Raw genomic sequence first — 18,747 nt, forward strand, 5'->3', positions numbered from 1 at the left:
AAAAAAAAAAAAAAAAATAAAAAAAAAAAAAAAAAAAAAAAAAAAAAAAAAAAAAAAAAAAAAGAAAGAAAGAAAAAAAAAATCAACAATTGTACTAAAAATTATATAAAAGAATCTTAAAATACCAACTAACAAAATAACTTACTATATCTTCCAGACATTCGTTTGAAATACATAATTTGTACCACCACTATTTGGTAGATATAGTAACATCACTAAAGTAGAAGCAATGATTGATAATAGAATTTTCATCATTGAAATGTTTATACGTACATCACAAAATGCAAAAGGTCACATGAAATGTCACTTTACTGGAAAAAAATTCATAAACAACAAATATGAGTAACAACTTACTTATTTTATCTTATTAATCCATTTTTGTACTAAAGCTCAAAAGCATCAATATCATATGCCATCAAAGGGTCCACACGAACTGGGAATGTAAAAGTGCATTTAACAACACGTTTCTTAGTTCTTGATGTAGAATCGTATTCATCGACTCGAGGAGACTGAAGAAGCGCTGCAGGTTTCCTTTTTTCTCTTCAAGAGCATGTTTGGGGTTACATTATCATTGTTATCAATAGTTTCAACATTTCCCTCTTCAATTCCAGTTTCAACTTCAATCACAGTCGTGACTTTCACAACTTTTTCCCTAACTTCATTTTTAAATTCAAACTCCTTGTCCAGCAATCCAATTATGCATTTATTAGATGGTGATGCAACATGCTAGAACATGAATAATAACATAAATATAAAAGTCAAATTATATTATCGTAAAAAAAGCATAAGTTATAAGGAAAAAAGATAATAATATGAAAACACAAGTAATTCTCAATTTTTTGCTAAACTACGAGCAATAATATCATCAACTCTTAACCAATCAGCTTCAAGAAAGTCTATTTCTTCATTCAAATTCATTTCAAGTGCCTTATCACTTTTTTTCACTGCATTTTTCACTTTTTTCGATTGACTTGTCACTTTTTCTGATAGGCATCTCAACATCTTTTTCCCTACCACTCATTTCAAACTCATTACCTAAAGCAAAATTAGGGAGAAGTCATTAAAAAAGTTACCCGAATCATCAGGTAAGCTATTCACACCATCTTACAAAAAAAGTCACAAGAGACACGAAAAAGTTACAAAGATATTCAAAAAGTGACAATAAATCAAAAGAATGACAAAAACTCCCACAACTATTAATTTTAAACTCGAAAACTCTTGAATATCTTCATTGGTTCTTCATTACCAGCTAGTATCTTCTTCACTTTGCGTTTCAAACTTTATAGACGCTCCATTAATTCTTCATTCGTTTTAATCCTTTCTTCAACATCTTTTAGACAGTCCTCAGTCGGGTTTGACTGAATTTTAACTTCAAGATCTGAAATACGTTTTAAAATCATATCATGTGATCGAACAACTTTCAGTTCAACCTCAAACAGCCGTCTCAAATGTTCTTCCTTTGATTACTGGACTTACTAAAAAGAACACAGAATAATATGAAAAAATAAATTGAAATGGAATAGAAATAGTAAAAAGAAAAAATGCCCACAAATCTTGTGAATCTTCCCCTTTTTTCTTTTCTACAGACATTTCAGCTCGGTCAACAAATTTTTCTTTTCATCCATCTTGTAAGAACAACAGGATGCTGAAAATCATCATCATCTTGGTCAAGCCCCAAACATTCAACAAATATTTCCCTAGATTCAAGTGAACCTCTAGATAGGTAATGAGACGACAAAAAAACATTCAAGTTAAGTCATGACAATTCAAATTGGTAAAGAGTGACAAACATTAGTGAAGACAAGCTAACCAGAAGTTGACAACTTATGATGCTACACGATGACATAAAACTCTCCTCTACATGCAGATATTAGCCACTATAAATGTATGCATGTGCATGAATCACTTTTGACAAACACTCAAAAAAGTTAAAGAAAAAGTCATCAAATTTAAAAAAGTGACAACAGAGTATTTCTTTAACAAAAAGGGATGTTTGATTGTAAGAAACCACGAAAGCAATGAAATGAAAAGTTAAAGTCATCAAACAAAACTTTAAATTTGGTTCTACGGATGCTATTACCACTTTAGGTGAAACTACAAATGATAACTTAGTTTTAAGCTCTACACTGATGTAAGATTGCTAAAGTCTAAATTATAATATTTTCAAATACAATGTCTCGAAATCTATGGTTTACGACACGTATAACTTCGTAATTTATAATCACAAACATCACTATTTTTTTTATTTTTTATTTTTTTCCTTTTCCCCATTCTTAGGACTCCTTTAATCTTTAAATCTCTTTTATTGATTTATAGTAAGCTAAACATAAACGAAATTCCAAAGTGAGCCAAAAATCAACATTGCAACAATACAATGCCACATAACATGACATGTGAAGTCTATTAAATTACAAAAACAAAAACTAAACATAATGGGCAAACCAATTACTGTAGCATTCAAATTTGTCATTATCTAATCACATGCAAAAAAGCTATGGTTTTACACCATCTATGCCATAAATTTTACACCATGCACAAAAATTCAACAAATTGTAAGTATTATTATCACAGTAAAGCATAAAAAGTTGCTACCTTGGGTTTATAAGAAAATGAACAAATTTTTTAAGTTCAATTGGATTGAGTTGTGTTGAAAAATTATATTTTAGGTTGGACTGAATTGGGTTATGATTTAAAATCCAACCTAGCCCACCCAATCAATTAAGAAAATTAATATCTAAGATGAAAAAAAAAACCTAAATAAACACAACAGTAAAGATATGAAAATGACTTATAATTTATAAATGTCCATTTTCTTTATATGGATTGATTCACATGAACACCATGTACAAATGAAACGTTATTTGACAATAAAGTAGAAATTAAAAACATGATGACAAAATGAATAAATCCAAAAAAGTTGTTAAAAAAATACTTTATAAATTTTTAAACTTATTTATACATTATTTTCCAAAAAGAATTCCTTATATAGGCATTTAAAAAAGGGAGATTTTCAAGTAATTTCAAACTTTAAAATTTTATCCAAATTCAATAAAAAAAAAAATCGAATCCAAATTTAATTGGGAAAAATTCGTCCCGACCCGACCGATGCATGCCCATCCCTAGCAGAAATAGGAGTTAATAGTCGGAATCGAGATCAGATTTCTGGATTTCGGACTAAGGTTTAGGTTATTTGGTATTTAAGGTTGAAATGAGAATGAGATAATTAAATCAAATGGACACGGAAGAAAGACGAAGAAGAAATCGATGTAAAATGGGCCAGAAATTGAGATTTATGGTCGGATGTTGCTCGGAGAAAAGGAATCGTACCTGGAGTTTTTGTATTTTGCTTCTGGCCAATTTCTACGAATGACGATATTTTAGGTGGATTAGGTTTGGGCTTGCTGTAGTTAATCGGGTTAGACTTTGGTTTAATTACTTCCTTAAAAGGTTTAATTAATTTAAGGAGTATTAATAAAAAAAACTTAAAAAAAGAAGAAGAAGAAGTGATAGACCCTAATTTCCTTAGAGCTTTGTAAACTTTGATTAAAGATTTTAAAAAACTTTTTCAGACTTTTTATCTTACAAATTCATTATATATTTGAAAAATTACAATCTTTTTTCCGACCTAGTTAAAATTTTTGAGAACATGATGCCCACAAATTTTATTGTATAAAGTCATCAGTCATGGCATGATCATTCAATTTTGGCTCAAAATAAAATAATAACAAAGTTTTACATCAATTTCTAAAAACATAATATTTTTTTTTTTTTCACGAAATCAAATTTCTACGATCACAAATTGTTCTTAACAAAAAAAAAAAAAAAAAAAAAAAAAAAAAAAAAAAAAAAAAAAAAAAAAAAAAAAAAGAAAAAAAAAAGAAAAAAAAAAAAAAAAAAAAAAAAAAGAAAAAAAAAAGAAAAAAAAAAAAAAAAAAAAAAAAAAGAAAAAAAAAGAAAAAGAAAAAGAAAGAATAGATTAATTACATGGAATTCGACACTTTGAAACAATTGCTTATAACTTCAATTCAAAAGTAATTGTGTACATATAGAATGATCATAAATTGATTACAGCAAATGAATTGAAGATATGTGAAAAATTTTGAAATTAAAAGAAAAAGGACATTCCTTTTTTGTTTTGAAATCTTTATAAATCTCATAGTATATTAGAGATTTTCTTTGAGAATTGCTATTTATATTTTTTTTCCCAAAAAACCTATAGAAATCTAGTAAGTAGAGAATTGTCCAAAAGTCAGTGTCTATTTGAATACCTCATGACTTATAGAGACTATTAAAAAATTTCAATTGAATATCTCGGGACTTTTAGAGACTTTTTAAAAGTTTATAAAAGTTTCAATTGAATACATCCAAACTTTTAAAAGGCTCAATTGAATACCTCGTTACTTATAGATACTTCTAAAAGTTTCAATTGAATACCCCTTGATTTTTAAAATTTCTTTAAAAGTCTATAAAAATTTCAATTGAATACTTTTAAACTTTTAGAGTATTTATAAAAGTCTCAATCGAATACATCTAACTTTTTAAATTCTCAAAAGTTAAAAGATCAAGTGAATATGCTCCCAAAGCATTTTAATTTGTGGAAATTACACAATACCATACATTAAAAATTCCACATTTCAAAATCAAATGGAAAGTTTTACTATTCAAAAATCAGAAAACCCTAATTTTGTCACTTGTTTTTTCTCTAAGATTTAATAAATCAATTCATCCCAAATCACTCTCTCTCTCTCTCTCTCGTTTCTCTTGCTCTTTTCCCCATTTTTATTTTTTCTCCGGCAACTGATCACTCACTCTAGCAATACTATGATGATGAAGCCATCATATTGGAATGAATGTCACCTCCAGCAGCAACTACCCCCTCTGCAAGCGGATCTGAATAGTGATGAGTGCTACTGCGCGACTGGTTTTGGGCTATGGGATTGTTGAGGACGAAGGTGGATGAATCTGTGTAGGAGTGGTTGTTGGATGGTGGCTCTAGCGATAGATGTTGTTTGACAGTGGGTTGCGATCATGGATCTAGCAATGAGGTACGTGGTTGATGGCGGTTGCGGTGGTTTTTTTTTTTAATGGTTGTTGGACAGTGGCGGTATGGTGTTGGGTTGTGGTAATGATGGTGGATCTATGGTGGGTTGTCGTTTGATGGATCTATGGTGGTGATTTTGGTGAAGACGGTTGCGATGGTGCTTTACAGGTCATAGGGGGTGGTGGTGGTGCAGTAGTGTGGATAGTGGTGGTGGTGGTTTTTTTTTTTTTTTTTTTTTTTTTTTTTTTTTTTTTTTTTTTGTGTGTTTGTTGTAGTGGTGGTCGTTTGTTGTTGGGGATTTGGTTGGTTTTGGCGGTGGTGGTGGATTTGGCGAGGGGTGTTTGGCGGTGTTGCAGTGGGTGGAAAGAGTGCTTGTGACCAATTATGTTATGATTATTTTGTAATCGATAAATGATACATGGCCAAATATGTGACCGTGACTAAATTTATAATATGTGACCTAAAATTTGCGATTATGACTTACAATTGATCAAGTTGGGATCAAAAAATTAATCGTGACCAATTAATCTAATAATTTGAAATGAATATATGAGTTGTGATGAATAAACGTTGTGATTCTGTGATCGAAAACTAATATGTGACTTATAAAATTTTTGATTTGTGATTGAAAAATAAGTTGTGACTAATAAATTGATAAGTTGTGACTAGAAATTAATCCATGACTAATTAATTTTTTGATTTGTGAACGATGAACAAACTGTGACTTACAAAATTTTTGAATTGTGATCATAAAATAATTTGTGACATAAATTTTTTATTTGTGATAAAAAAAAATAATAAATTAGTAATTAAATTGTGAATTCGTGACCAAATTGTATAGATTTGTAACTTAAATATATTAAATTAATTAAATCATAAATAAATTTAAATAACAATCTGATTTTTAAATTTTGAAACTTGTTTTCTTAATTTTCAAATATACCATATGAAATTTTTCCATTTAATTTTCCAGTATGGTTTGTCGTCAAGCCTTTTTATGAAGCTGAAAAAGCCCATAGAGGCCAGGTACTGCGCAATTACCTCTCTAGTTAATGGCTTTTTCCAAGGAAGCTAATACTACTTGATTTTGGGACTTTGGCGTTATTGATTTTTCAGATGCGGGCAAGTGGGCATCCTTATTTGCAGCGCTGTGTGGAGGCTGCAATTTTGCTAGCTGCGATTGGGGCAAATGCTACCGTTGTTGTTGCAGGGCTTTTGTATGACACAGTTGATGATTCTTCTGTATCTATTGATTATATTTTGAAGACATTTGGAGCGGGGTTGCTGAGTTGGTCGAAGGGATAAGATAAATTGATTCTATCAATTTTTATTTTTATTTTTCATTTTATTAAATTGTTTGTTGGCCCCAGAATATGTTGTCAACAGATGTCGGACCCACCTGTACACACGTAAGTGAAAATCCAACACGCAAAGACACGTGGACGGTCTAAAATGGACAGATCAAGGGTGTGGGAGTAGCTCAATAGTGCAGGACGAGAACGTTCAAAATTCGGCGAGATGTTCGTAGATCGATTGTACAATAATTATCAATCGATGTTTGAAAATGTGTATGTAAAAATGTGTAAACTCGTATTGTGTTGCAAGATAATAAGAAAGAGTTGAGTAAAGTGTTGTTCCTTGTATTGATTCTTGCATTAGCCTTTGTATGGGGTACATGAGGGAGTATTTATAGTGTCACAAGTTAAATCGCGACCCTTAGTTTGGGGTACACGTGGCCTCATCTAGACAATTTACATGTCAAATTGTAGGCATCAGCCGCGTCTAGCTTGCTATACATTTATTGATTGGTAGAGCTGCCTCTACTAGTGATAAGACTTAACATTTACACTCATGACAAACATCCTAGCAATCATTCAAGTAAGATCTTTGTGCAGAGGATCTCTTGGGAGAAGTGTCTATGGAAGATGATGCTTTGTGATTCGGAGGTTGCTACCTCGGCTACAGAGCTTCGGCCAACAGGGCCTCGTCCACCTTCAAAGGGCCTCGACATATGGAGCTTCGGTATATATGGGCTTAGGCTTCTGTGGACCTCGGTTCCTTGTATTGATTCTTGCATTAGCCTTTGTATGGGGTACATGGGAGAATATTTATAGTATCACAAGTTAGATCATGACCTTTGGTTTGGAGTACACGTGGTCTCAGCCGGACAATTTACATGTCAAATTGTAGGCATCAGCCGCATCTAGCCTGCTATAAATTTATTAATTGGCAGAGCCGCCTCTACTAGTGACAAGACTTAACATTTACACTCATAACAAACGTCCTATCAATTATTCAAGTAAGATCTTTGTGCGGAGGATCTCTTGGGAGAAGTGCCTATGGAAGATGCTGTTTTGTGATTCGGAGGTTGCTACCTCGGTTATAGAGCTTCAGCCAATATGGCCTCGTCCACCTTCAAAGGGCCTCGGCATATGGGGTTTCGGTATATATGGGCTTAGGCTTCTGTGGACCTCGATTTGTGGGCCTCGAAAATGCAAATCACCTCGGCTTCAGGGCCATGTGGTTTGGCACGAGTTGGCTATGGGCCCTCGTAGGTTGTCCGAGTGTGCAAATACACTGTTACTTAGATTGATTTTAGTATGTAATATAGCTGACGACAGTTCAATGAAATTCCATGATGCGAGGATATGTTCTTCAAAACTTTATGATCTGTGATCGTATGTTTACGTTAGTTATTACCAAACTTTGTCTAGTTGTTTGGATGTTAATGGTATGTTTGCCATTGTAAACTCAAGAGTTTAAACGCTCTCTCCTTCATTGGTGTGGGCATGTAACAGGAAATTGCGAGTCTTTCTTTATTTACTGATAAGTCGCTGGGATTTCACGTGGTGAATGAAAGGGATGCCATAAAGAAAATGACACACTGATGAAAAATTGTTCTCTATGACAGTGATCTCAATGTTGAATGGAGATTTAGTCATGACTATAACTTACGATGTTAAGCATTATGTGATTATATTAGAGGCCCTGACTTGTCGATAAGTCTGTAGGGACTTGCTCAGTTTCTGTGGAGTACTTTTCTTTGCAACTCTAGTTGAGAAGCTGATTGGCATAAATGTAAAATGACGGATTAAGTTTCTTCCAGGTGTCTAAATTGAGCGACTTGAGCAAGCTTGCACGTGATAATAACATAGCCAGTAAAACTGTTGAGGCAGGCCGTTTGCATACTACGTTCCTTGCAATGGCCGATGCTAGAGCTGTTCTCATAAAACTGGGAAATCGTTATCATAACATGATGACCTTGGATGCATTACCTTTAATCAAGGAACAAAGATTTGCGAAGGAAACTTCCTTCGCAAATCTTTGTTCCACTAGCCAACCGATTAGGGATCTCTACTTGGAAAGAGAAATTTGAAAATCTCTGTTTTAGATATCTCAATCCAAATCAGCACCAAGAAATGTCATCCAAACTTTTGAAGTAATTTGACGAGGCTATGATTTCTTCTGCAGTAGATAAACTAGAGCAAGCTCTGAAGAGTGATGCCATTTCTTATTACTCTGTCTGTGCGCCATAAGAGCTTGTATAGCATCTATTCCTAGATGTTAAGGTATGCTCTTTTTCTATACACTCCCACACACAGAGTTAGCAGGCTCACAAACAAAAAGAAACATACCATTATCTTCTCATGCAATTTGTAAACCCTCAATTTTTATCATTGCTATATTTTCTACATCAGGTATAACATATCTATCTGTCTAACAGATTTTGGGGGTTGATTATTTGCTTGAATGATTTCACAGTGGCTTCAGTTTCTGTACTAGTTAGATTGAACCCAGTTAATCTATAAATATCGTCATTGTCAATGGTAAAAACTATCACTCTTGCATAACATGACGTTGAGCTGTGTTTTGTTCTTGGGGTGCTGGAAGTCTTCAATATATAACTTGTGACATGTTATCAAGCTAAACACATTGTTTTCCTATTCCAAAAACAAATCAATGTTAATCTACCTCATATGGTGGTGGAATTTTACCTTCTGCAGAAAGAAGCTGAACATGAATGAAATTCATGATAACCATGGATTGAGATTGATTGTTGAAATGGAGGAAGACTGTTACAAAGCTTTGAGAATTTTACACCAGCTATGGAGTGAAATACCTGGGATCTTAAAGGACTACATAGTTTATCCCAAGTTTAATGGGTATGCTATATCTAGAAGTGATGTTGTCTTATTCTACATATCGTTTGTTATCATAATTAATTTGAACTCTAAAATTTTTGGGTACAGATCTTTACATACAGTAGTGATAGGTAAGGGTATGATTCCTCTCGATTTCAGATTCGAACAAAAGAGATGCATTTGCAAGCTGAGTATGGATTTGCTGCTCATTGGAGATACAAGGAACTGAGGAAGGTGATTGTGAACATTCGTCTTTTGTGCTTCAGATGGTTGAATGGGCACGTTGGGTCGTCACCTGGCAGTGTGAGGCTATGAGCAAAGACAGGTCATCCATTGGCTTTGTTGACTCCATGAAGCTTCCTTGCACATCCCCGACTCATTCTGTGGATTGCCCATTTTCTTGCAAACCTCATTGTGGCTCAGATGGAATTGTCTTTGTTATAATGATTGAGAATGATAAGGTTTGTTCTTCAGAAATTTATAGTCGTATTTATTACTTGTATACTATATCATGATGTATGAATGGAGGACTAATGGTAGGTTTTCCATTTGGAGATTTCCAATTGATTTTGGTGTTCAGGTGGTCTTATTTTAATCCCACCTTCATATTAGTTTTATTTGGAACTTGAGTACATCATTTTCTTGAGTTCCAGGGAATTTGTGTCCTTAGGGAATTTATACTTTTAAATCCAATGGATTTGTAATGCTTGATACGATAAATGATCTGGTGTATGGATCTTGCAGATGTCTGTGCATGAGTTCCCAGCAAACTCAAATGTTATGGTTCTGTTAGAAAGAGCTGGTCAAGGTAGTTCTATATGGACTCCCTATGGATTTCCGGTGATGGAAGAGTTGAGGCCACAGCTGAACCATGAGCCAGTCGGTGATCCTACCTGCAAGCTAAAAATGGAGATGTGGTGGAATTAACTCCGGCCGTCCCAGACAAGTCACTGATAGAATACCGTACGCGAGGAGATTCGACGTCTTATGATAGGGGTGTTACCATATCAAGCACGGTGCCTGCTGCCAATACCATGGCCAGGTTAAGAAGTTGACCCCTTGGTTCCTCCAGTTGTATTATGCTGTCGATGAATGATTAGGCACTTGTTTGATATGGATTAAAATTAATTTTTTAGTAAATTTTAGTAAAAGTTGATGAAATGGGTAGTTGACAATTTATGGGTCTCATAAAATGTGCGGTTAAAATTAATTGACTTTGATTTGAAATTTTAATCAGCTTTTAATCATTACCAAATAAAGGCTGGTTATTATTGTTTATAAACGCTAACCATTTGTACATAATAGCTAATTGTTTATGCTTACAAAGATATATGGTCGTATGGAGCTAAAGTGATCATCTTTAAGTGAGTTTTTCATTTGCATTAAGTTTTAGTTTTAAGAAAGTTAAATCGCTTTTTATCTACATATTTTATTAGACATACAAGCAATACCTACTTATCTACCACTCATTTCTGTTTGTTTATAAACACTTATTTAGTGAATGAAGCGTACGACATCATTCCTACCAATTTTATTAAGCTAAAAATGAGCTACTCAGTGGAGGATTTGATGCTATTCCCAAATTCTGATGAGAAACATAACAGAATAAGTGCACATCGATGAATTCAACAGTTGCACCACCTCGATTCGACTGAGCTCTCGCTTACCAAGTATCCCGCCTGGGCAAGACTAAAGGCAAAATCCTTATTCAGCTCCAGCTTGCAACCATAGGGGCCTGCCCTGCGAGGCCAGCTAGGCCGTTTTCTATCTCTAAAGGGGCTTACTAAAGGGGGCCTTAGAGGAGTATCTGTATCACGCTTGCTCCTCCACTTGTGACGAAATGACCTTCTAGACGATTGACAAGAAATATCTAGTAAATTAAGATTTCCAAGTCTAGAAGACTAGTGCCTACTGCTTAGTATTTGGAATAGGAACATCAATTGAAACCAAAAGAGAAATTTTAAGTTTGTAAAATCAGTCACTGCTAAAAAAAGTACAGGCCAGTCCTTTATAGCAGGAAGCAAATGAAAAAGCTCACTCCGACTGCATAGCAGAAGACCAATTTTCTAATTCTTAAATAACATCGAAACTACATTGGAGCAATGCCGAGGGAGAGCTTCGTAGACATCGTTTTATAGCGAGATAGCTCAATTTCAAATAAGAACATTCTACGCATCAAGTGCAAAAATACATACTCAAGTCAACTAGAGTAATGCATATATGGAAAGTACTCTTCGCTAGGGAGACCATTGCGGAGAATTCATCCTTTTGTACAAAAACTAACTTATCTTGGACGTTTAGCCCCAATCGGAAAAGATACTCGCTGTGGGGTGCCTTGGGGCAAATCTCTACGGTCTTGGGAAGCATTGGGATTGGGATTGGGATTGGGATTGGGATTGGGATTAGGAGTAGGGGTAGGATCAACACCTTCGTCATCGTCCTCAGTTTCTTCTACTGGGTGGCTTCGCTTCTTTGGAATAGCCAATTGGTAATTTGGACTGATCAAGGTATCCTGTTCTGGAGGAAGAGGAATTTCAGGCCCTGCTATTGATTTCGGCAACGGGATCTTATTTCTATTCCTTGCCAACTCGAGTAGCACCTGATGAGTAATGGTTTATAAATTTTTATATGATCATTCAACAATTGAAATCATACTTTCACGTATTAAAATATGAAAACAGACGCATGTCGAATCTAGTAGACACTTTTGGAAAAATAGCATGATTAAAAAAGACGAATGGAAGAAATCATATTAGCATTTAAAACCTTCTCAAGTTTCGTTACAAGTAGGTATCAAAGCTTCATGGGAGAGGGGGAAAAAAAAAAACTGCATACTATAAGCAATCTTGACGAGGAGCGTAAAAGCAAAACTCATTCCTCTAACTTGTATAGAATGTGGTCCTAGTGATGAGATATTATGATGGAGTTCCTAAAATCAAATCAGTATGATCTAGACTCGAAATTGATCACCCTTCCAAATATTGTCACACATTTAAACCCAACATATTATCCAAATAGTACATGCAGTAGTTCTAAAAACAAATGAATGAAGTCATATTGTACAAAATCCAGGAAAAACAAGAATAATTAACACATCATGGAAAGTTATAGTATGATTACCTCTCGAGGTGGAGGTTGCGAGAAACTAAAATTGACTTTAGACTGAATCGAGAGCTTAATATCATCAGAGTCAATTGTAGACTTCCCAGCATGTTCCGAGTAGACTTGTGCATCTGTTAGAACATCAACAACATAACGATACCACAGTTCTAAAAATTGATGCACAACACGAGGCTCGTAGTCATCAACATTCATTGATTTAAGCAGTGTCTTTACAACTTTCGCATCTCTTGGTATGTCCTCTTCTCCTCCCTCTGCCATCTTCTCCACACTTGTTCCCTACTGAAACAAATTTCCAACATAATTTCTCCTCCACAAATGCTATGAGAGAATTTAGAATAGTAGCAAGACAGAATTAGTAATCAAGAAATATGACACCAGAATGCAATGTTTGTTACCAAAGAGGAATAAAAAGAAAATAACACAGGTGAAATCCAGATACTATTTAATTATTTCTTTTAACCACAATAATCATACAAAGAAATGGAGATACTAAATATCATAATTGTTTTAACAAACGCGGCTCGAAAGATTATAAAGCCAGCAAATTTAACTATTTGATTTATTAACAAAAGAATCTTTCCCTCAGTGTTTGAACAAGTGTTTACATTTTGTTATTTTTGGATATTAGGCAACTAGTGAGAAATTTCAAGCTAAAGATACAAAAACAGGAAAATCAAGTACAATCCCGAACCCTAACAAATTTCACAAATACGATTTAAATAATTTCCCTAAAAGTAAAACATAAAATTCAACATTTTTTATTAAGATATTTTAATTCAGTATAATATAAAAAATTAAGAACAAGACATATTTAGAAAGCATGTAAAACATAATAAAAATTGAAAATTTTATCGAAAAAACAGATTCTGGAACTTCATATGATTTATTTTCACATCATCACCCGGTGTTCTGCACAAGGAACTATTCATAGTAGTGGGCTGGTTTGAATTGGGTTTGGTTCCCAGGAGAACAGGATCAAACCAGTTCCAATTTAGAATCTTACACTTGGAATCAAACATTTCTAGATGCAAGACAGGTACAAGAACAGACCAGAGTTGATGGTCCGATACTTTTGAAACGTTCACAGTAGGAATCTTACACTTGTAATCAAACATTTCTAGATGCATGACAGGTAAAAGAACAGACCAGAGTAGATGGTCCGATACTTCTGAAACAGATCTACTGTATTTTACTATTTCAGCACAAGTTTAGACAAGGCTAACCAGTCCACAATCTTGAATGCTATATGCCTGTACCTAGTGCATAAGTGTCTTACAACTCAAAGTACTTTGTTTTCTAGCACTTAAGCAGCAATCATAATCATACTAGAGATAAATAATTTTAAATGCTTAATAAAGCATAAAACTCCAGCACTAATAAATTTACATAAAACATTAATATAATCACTTGTACAATGTGTTTCCTTTAAATAAGCTTAGTCACGATTATAGACTACCAATTGAGCCTTGAAGAACACTAGATTCAGCTATATCTAGAACAAGAACCGATGGAACCAAAAGAAGTTAAAAAAATTAATAAAATGAAAAAAAAATAAAAAATAAAAAAAAAATCAATCCAACAGAAAATGTAAGAACGATATTTAAAAAAAAAAAAAAAAAAAAAAAAAAAAAAAATTTTAAAAAAAAAAAAAAAAAAAAAAAAAAAAAGGAATTTTAAACACAAAAGTTCATGCATTAAAAGATCAAAGATCAAAAGCATCCAAGAATATGTATAAAATTATAAATATCACCAAGATCATATATCAAATCTTACCTCATTAATAACTTCTCTAGTTCTTACAAATCAATGATCAAAATAGCAATCTTGGCCACACCATATATAGCCCCTGTTTGAGTCCCATTTTTTGATAATATATTTTAGGGAAAATTGCAGCATCGGTCTCTAACCTTTTCGTTTTTTGCAACTTTATCCTAACCTTCATTTTGTGCCAATGAAGCTCTCTAACCTTTCATAAATATATACTTGAGGTTTATCTGGACGGAAACCATCTAAAACACAGTCTGCGAAAATTCCTTGAACATTCTGTTATCGCGACGATTTACCGTTTTGGACGGTTTTATTGAATGTTGATTCCTCCCAATCAACTAACGTTGTTTTGGACGGTTTCCGTCGAGATGGACCTCAGATGCATATTAATGAAATGTTAAGAACCCTTGCTGGCACAAAATGAAGGTTAGGGTAAAATCTATAAAAAATGAAAAGGTTAGGGAACGCTGCTGCAATTTTCCCTATATTTAAAAAAAATGATTATTTTTGGAGAATGTATAGTTAAAAACTAAGAAAAGTTATCAACATTATTATTATTATTATTTTATAGATAATCATATAATTTTATTAATAAAAGGATAATACACGGGAAATGTATTATCAATTTATATAAGAAAGAAAGAAACGACATGAAGTTATGCAGCCCTTCAATGTAGCCGCAACATTAAACCAAGTATACAAAGTCAAATAAAATAATTCTCAGATTTGCTCTGTTGCCTGTGTTTAGTCTTCAAAATAGTGGTTGTTCCTTTCTCTCCACACATACCAAACAATGTATTTTGAAATAAGATCACATAGAAGCCTACTATCTTTATTACGAATTTTTCTCCTCTATACACCTAGGCAACCCTCAAGCCAAATGTTGAGAAACCAGAATACCGTTCCACAGCCACCGAACACCATCACAATGAATAAACAAATGATCAATCGTCTCTTCATCCCTCTTACACATAATACTACTCGATAACATTAAAACAATTTCTTCGAAGATTATTTACCGTTAAGGCCCGCCCCCTCACAATCGTCCACAATAAAAATACTATCTGTGGAAGCAATTTAAAATAAGTGGAATGAACTCTCCACAAGTGCCAACATGAATCTAAAATAAGTCAGAATTGAAAAAATTACCATCCAGCGCCAACCTCCACCTACTACGATCATCCTCACCTATCCGAATGTGCGCCTCATGAAAGAAGGTCAAAAAAAACTTATAATCATCAATTCGCAATCATGTAGACCACCTTCAAACACAATATTTTAATTGTAGCTTCCATTGTGTATGACTAATACATCATTCATCATAGCAGAAAACTCCAAAGTAATGCGGTGCAAAGAAGAAAACCATACCTTTAGAGGTTGATCTCCACACCACGAGTCAGTTTATCTCGAAACTCACTCCATCTTTGTCTCATATACCTCCACAAACTCACCCCATAAGATTGATGACCCTCGACCAAACACCAACCCCCTCCCATTAGGCCATACTTTGCTCCTATGATTTCTGTCCAAAAACTCCCTCTCTACCGCAAATCGCCACAGCCACTTGTCTAATAAGTCCTTATTAAACAGAACAAGACTTTTCAATCCAAACCCCCCATATCCTTATGAGAGAGTAGATAACACCCCAATTAACCAAATGAAATTTCTTCTCTTCTCCCAACCCTGCCCAAAGAAATTCACTTTGAATCCTCTCTAATCTATTTGTCACCGTAATAGGAATCGGAAACAATGACAAAAAATAAGTAGGGAGATTGAGAGTGGATTTAATAAGAGTAAGGCAACTTTCCTTCGAAAGGTACATACACTTTCAGCCGGTAACCTCTTCTCCACCCTTTTAATAATTCCATTCCAAATATGTATATTTTTAAACCTTACCCCTAAAGGGAGCCCAAGATATGACATAGGCAACTGCGCAACTCTAAAACCCAGTATTCTGGCCAAATCCTCTACGTTAGCGACCTCTCCCGCTAGAATAATCTTAGATTTCCCAAAATTTATCTTCAATCCCGATATCGCTTCATTTCTAGAGTAGTAATTAAAATTAATATAATAATAAAGCTCAATATTGATAATTCCATCAAATAGTCCATAGTAATGAAGTTTATATACTTTAGCATAAGATTAAATAGTTTATGTAGTAATAAATGAGTCATAAGGATTTAATTATGTTTAATTAGGGCTTGGTGAGACTATCTAAGTTTCATTGTGTTTTCAACGAGTTGTACTTGTTTCAAATTTCAAAGTTGAACCCTAAACCCTAAACTAATTTTCAATTTCAAGTATGCAAACTTTCATACTTAATCACTCATTAAACAATAAAAAAAATCATCAAAAGTGAACTCATCATTCATACTTAATTACTTCTTGAAGTTACAGCAAAAAAAATTAATAATAATAATAAAAATAAAAAATCTGGTGGTAGCAAAATAGAAAAGGATTTACCTCGAATGGTCGGCTGCAACCCGGATGCAGAGTCGCAGAAAAAAATCGGCGAAGGCAGGCCGCGGTTATGGAGGATTGCAGTTGGCTAACAGTTTGGGTTCCTACTGCAAAATTCAGGGGAAGAGGAGATCAGATCAGATGGAGTGAGAGTCGGCTAAAGTTGGGAAATAGGCCAATTTCATTGGACCTAGGTACATGGGTCAATGGGTTTTAAATAGAATGGGCTAGATCTATTTTTTGAGTGGGCGGGGCCACTTTTTTGGGCCTATTGTTAAGCCCAGTTGACCCCATCACGAAACTATCAACCTGTAGTCGCAACCTTTATGATGTACTTCAAAAAAAAAAAAAGAAAAACGAAAAAATGGTATTAAAGATTTTGAACAAACAAGATAAGGGAAATGCTATTTGTACATAATTTGGTGTCCATAAAGATGTTTACTCCCTATTGAAATTGGGTCCCTTGAGAGAGATGAACACCATTATGAACACTATGATATATACATATCATCATCCTCAAGATAATTGCAGTTGAACCTATTAAGCTCGTTTAATTTGTATTTCAATTTCTAACTCATTTTCATTTTTTATTTTTATTTTTATCTTTAATTTTGACGACATATTTTAAGAGTGCAAATAAATGCATTTGGCTTATCATTCTCAAAACTATTTATCAAAATAGAAAATTAAAAAATACATTTGATTTGAAATTTTTAGAAGTCGTTTCATAACATTTTGTTCAATTCTTGCTATAAAATTGTTAGTGTTACCTATCTAAATGCCTATTTGAGCCCCATTTTTTTGTTAAAAATGCATTTTATAATAGTATATTGATAGAGAATATATAATTAAAAAATAAGTAAAAGTTTTGAATTTTTGTATTATTTTATTTTATTAAAGAATGCATGATTGAAAAGAAGAGAGAGAAAAAATAAAATTTTAAAATAATGAGGACCAAACAACCCCCTCCCCGAAAATCAAATTTTTGAAAACCATATATTTTCAAAACTAGCTAGATAAATAAAATTAATAAAAAAACGAAAATCAAAATCCAATTCTTTAGAAGCAAAAAAAACTAATATGTGTGTTGGGTTTATGATACTCAATAAATCCCGAGTTATGATGTTAACTTGAGTTAATATTATTTTATAGGCATAAACCAATGAATGAAATAAGTTCAATGATCAAATTCATGAGCTACACTCGGCTCAATTGGATTCCCTTATGGATGCCTTGAATCTTAGCCCATTTATCCCTTTAATGGTCCAACTTAAAGCCTAACCCTAGAATATATATATGGTTATAACCCTATCCACTTTCTTATGATGTATTTTATGATTTTGAGAGAAGAAAAAGAGAATCTCGACTGCCCTCCTTTGTGTGAGAAAAAAAGTTTCTAGAATGTCCAGAACGCTTGTATAACGTGTGCAATTGGTGGTTCCTTCATACTATACCTTTGTGGTGTTTTCTCCTCGTCTTTGTGCCCATAAATCATCATATTTTCTTGTCCTACGTGGGTAAGATTGAATAGCAACCGAGATGAATCAATTGATTGTGGTTTGGAGTCGATTGGATTGTTTGTTGGTTGAGAAAGGTGCGTTGGACTGAGTCCGAAAATTACCAATTTGAAGATCTTTCAAGAAAGCTTCCTCAACAATTGGTATCAGAGCCTCAAGGTGGTGGTTTTGGCTCGTGAAACATACCAAAAATGTCCAGAAATCACAGCAAAAATCTGATCGAAGAAGCTGTTTAAAAACTGTCAAAATCAGTCTCCATTTTTCGCATTTTCTGATCAATCCAGAAGGAGTTTGGGAAAACGGAGACCACTGGCATGACGTGCAGGAGGAGGCGCACCCTGCAGGAAGGTGTATGCTGGTCAACTCCGGCGCATGTGGCCCACACATAGAGAGGAGGAGACGAGCGTGAGGGCGCGTGAGCAGGAATTTCGAGGAGGTCCCTTCAGACAGTTTGTTCCTTATATTATTTCTGACATTTTTCGTGTTGAACATTTTCTCTTTCAGGGTACGCAGTAGAATTTGGATAGCGTTGTTCTTCGGGCGTTCGAGACTCGATCTTGATTTTTTGGTTGCTGCAGTTTCCAAAGACTTTAGGACGAATAGTGGTGGTCCTAAAGTGATAAATTCGTAACTCTCGTAATTTAAGGACTCAGATAGGTCCGCTCTGGTATATTGACTTAACTCGGTTTAAATTTCA

At 33.9% G+C, this 18,747-nt stretch overlaps 1 protein-coding gene and 1 pseudogene across 6 annotated transcripts; one reads left to right on the forward strand and one right to left on the reverse strand.

The window, feature by feature from the left end:
* Positions 1-4,900: 4,900 nt before the first annotated feature.
* On the forward strand, positions 4,901-10,238 carry LOC111387757 (annotated as a pseudogene).
* Positions 10,239-11,168: 930 nt separating this feature from the next.
* LOC111387766 (transcription initiation factor TFIID subunit 9-like) lies at positions 11,169-16,684 on the reverse strand. Of its 6 annotated transcripts, XM_023012350.1 has the most exons (5): positions 16,537-16,684; positions 15,223-15,276; positions 12,304-12,582; positions 11,588-11,782; positions 11,169-11,557 (listed from the first exon to the last, which is right to left on the reverse strand). In XM_023012350.1, the coding sequence occupies exons 2-5, from the start codon at positions 15,253-15,255 to the stop codon at positions 11,468-11,470; spliced, it is 597 nt and encodes a 198-aa protein (XP_022868118.1). In that variant the 5' UTR covers positions 15,256-15,276; positions 16,537-16,684; the 3' UTR covers positions 11,169-11,467. The 6 variants fall into 6 exon arrangements, with proteins under 6 accessions (XP_022868118.1, XP_022868117.1, XP_022868122.1 ...); XM_023012349.1 differs by having other exon boundaries at positions 11,169-11,782; XM_023012354.1 differs by lacking the exon at positions 15,223-15,276 and having other exon boundaries at positions 16,537-16,683.
* Between the last annotated feature and the right edge of the window lie 2,063 nt (positions 16,685-18,747).

Source organism: Olea europaea, unplaced genomic scaffold, assembly GCF_002742605.1.
Source record: "Olea europaea var. sylvestris unplaced genomic scaffold, O_europaea_v1 scaffold424, whole genome shotgun sequence".
Lineage (NCBI taxonomy): Eukaryota > Viridiplantae > Streptophyta > Magnoliopsida > Lamiales > Oleaceae > Olea > Olea europaea.

Bases quoted from the DNA above. Each gene is read 5' to 3' on its own strand.
- LOC111387766 (XM_023012349.1), bottom strand. From the start codon at position 15,255: ATGATCGTAGTAGGTGGAGGTTGGCGCTGGATG. The intron at 12,583-15,222 runs GTAATTTTTTCA...TTGTTTCAGTAG, and splicing joins GTGGAGGTTGGCGCTGGATG to GGAACAAGTGTGGAGAAGAT. The intron at 11,783-12,303 runs GTAATCATACTA...ATTACTCATCAG, and splicing joins CGCAACCTCCACCTCGAGAG to GTGCTACTCGAGTTGGCAAG.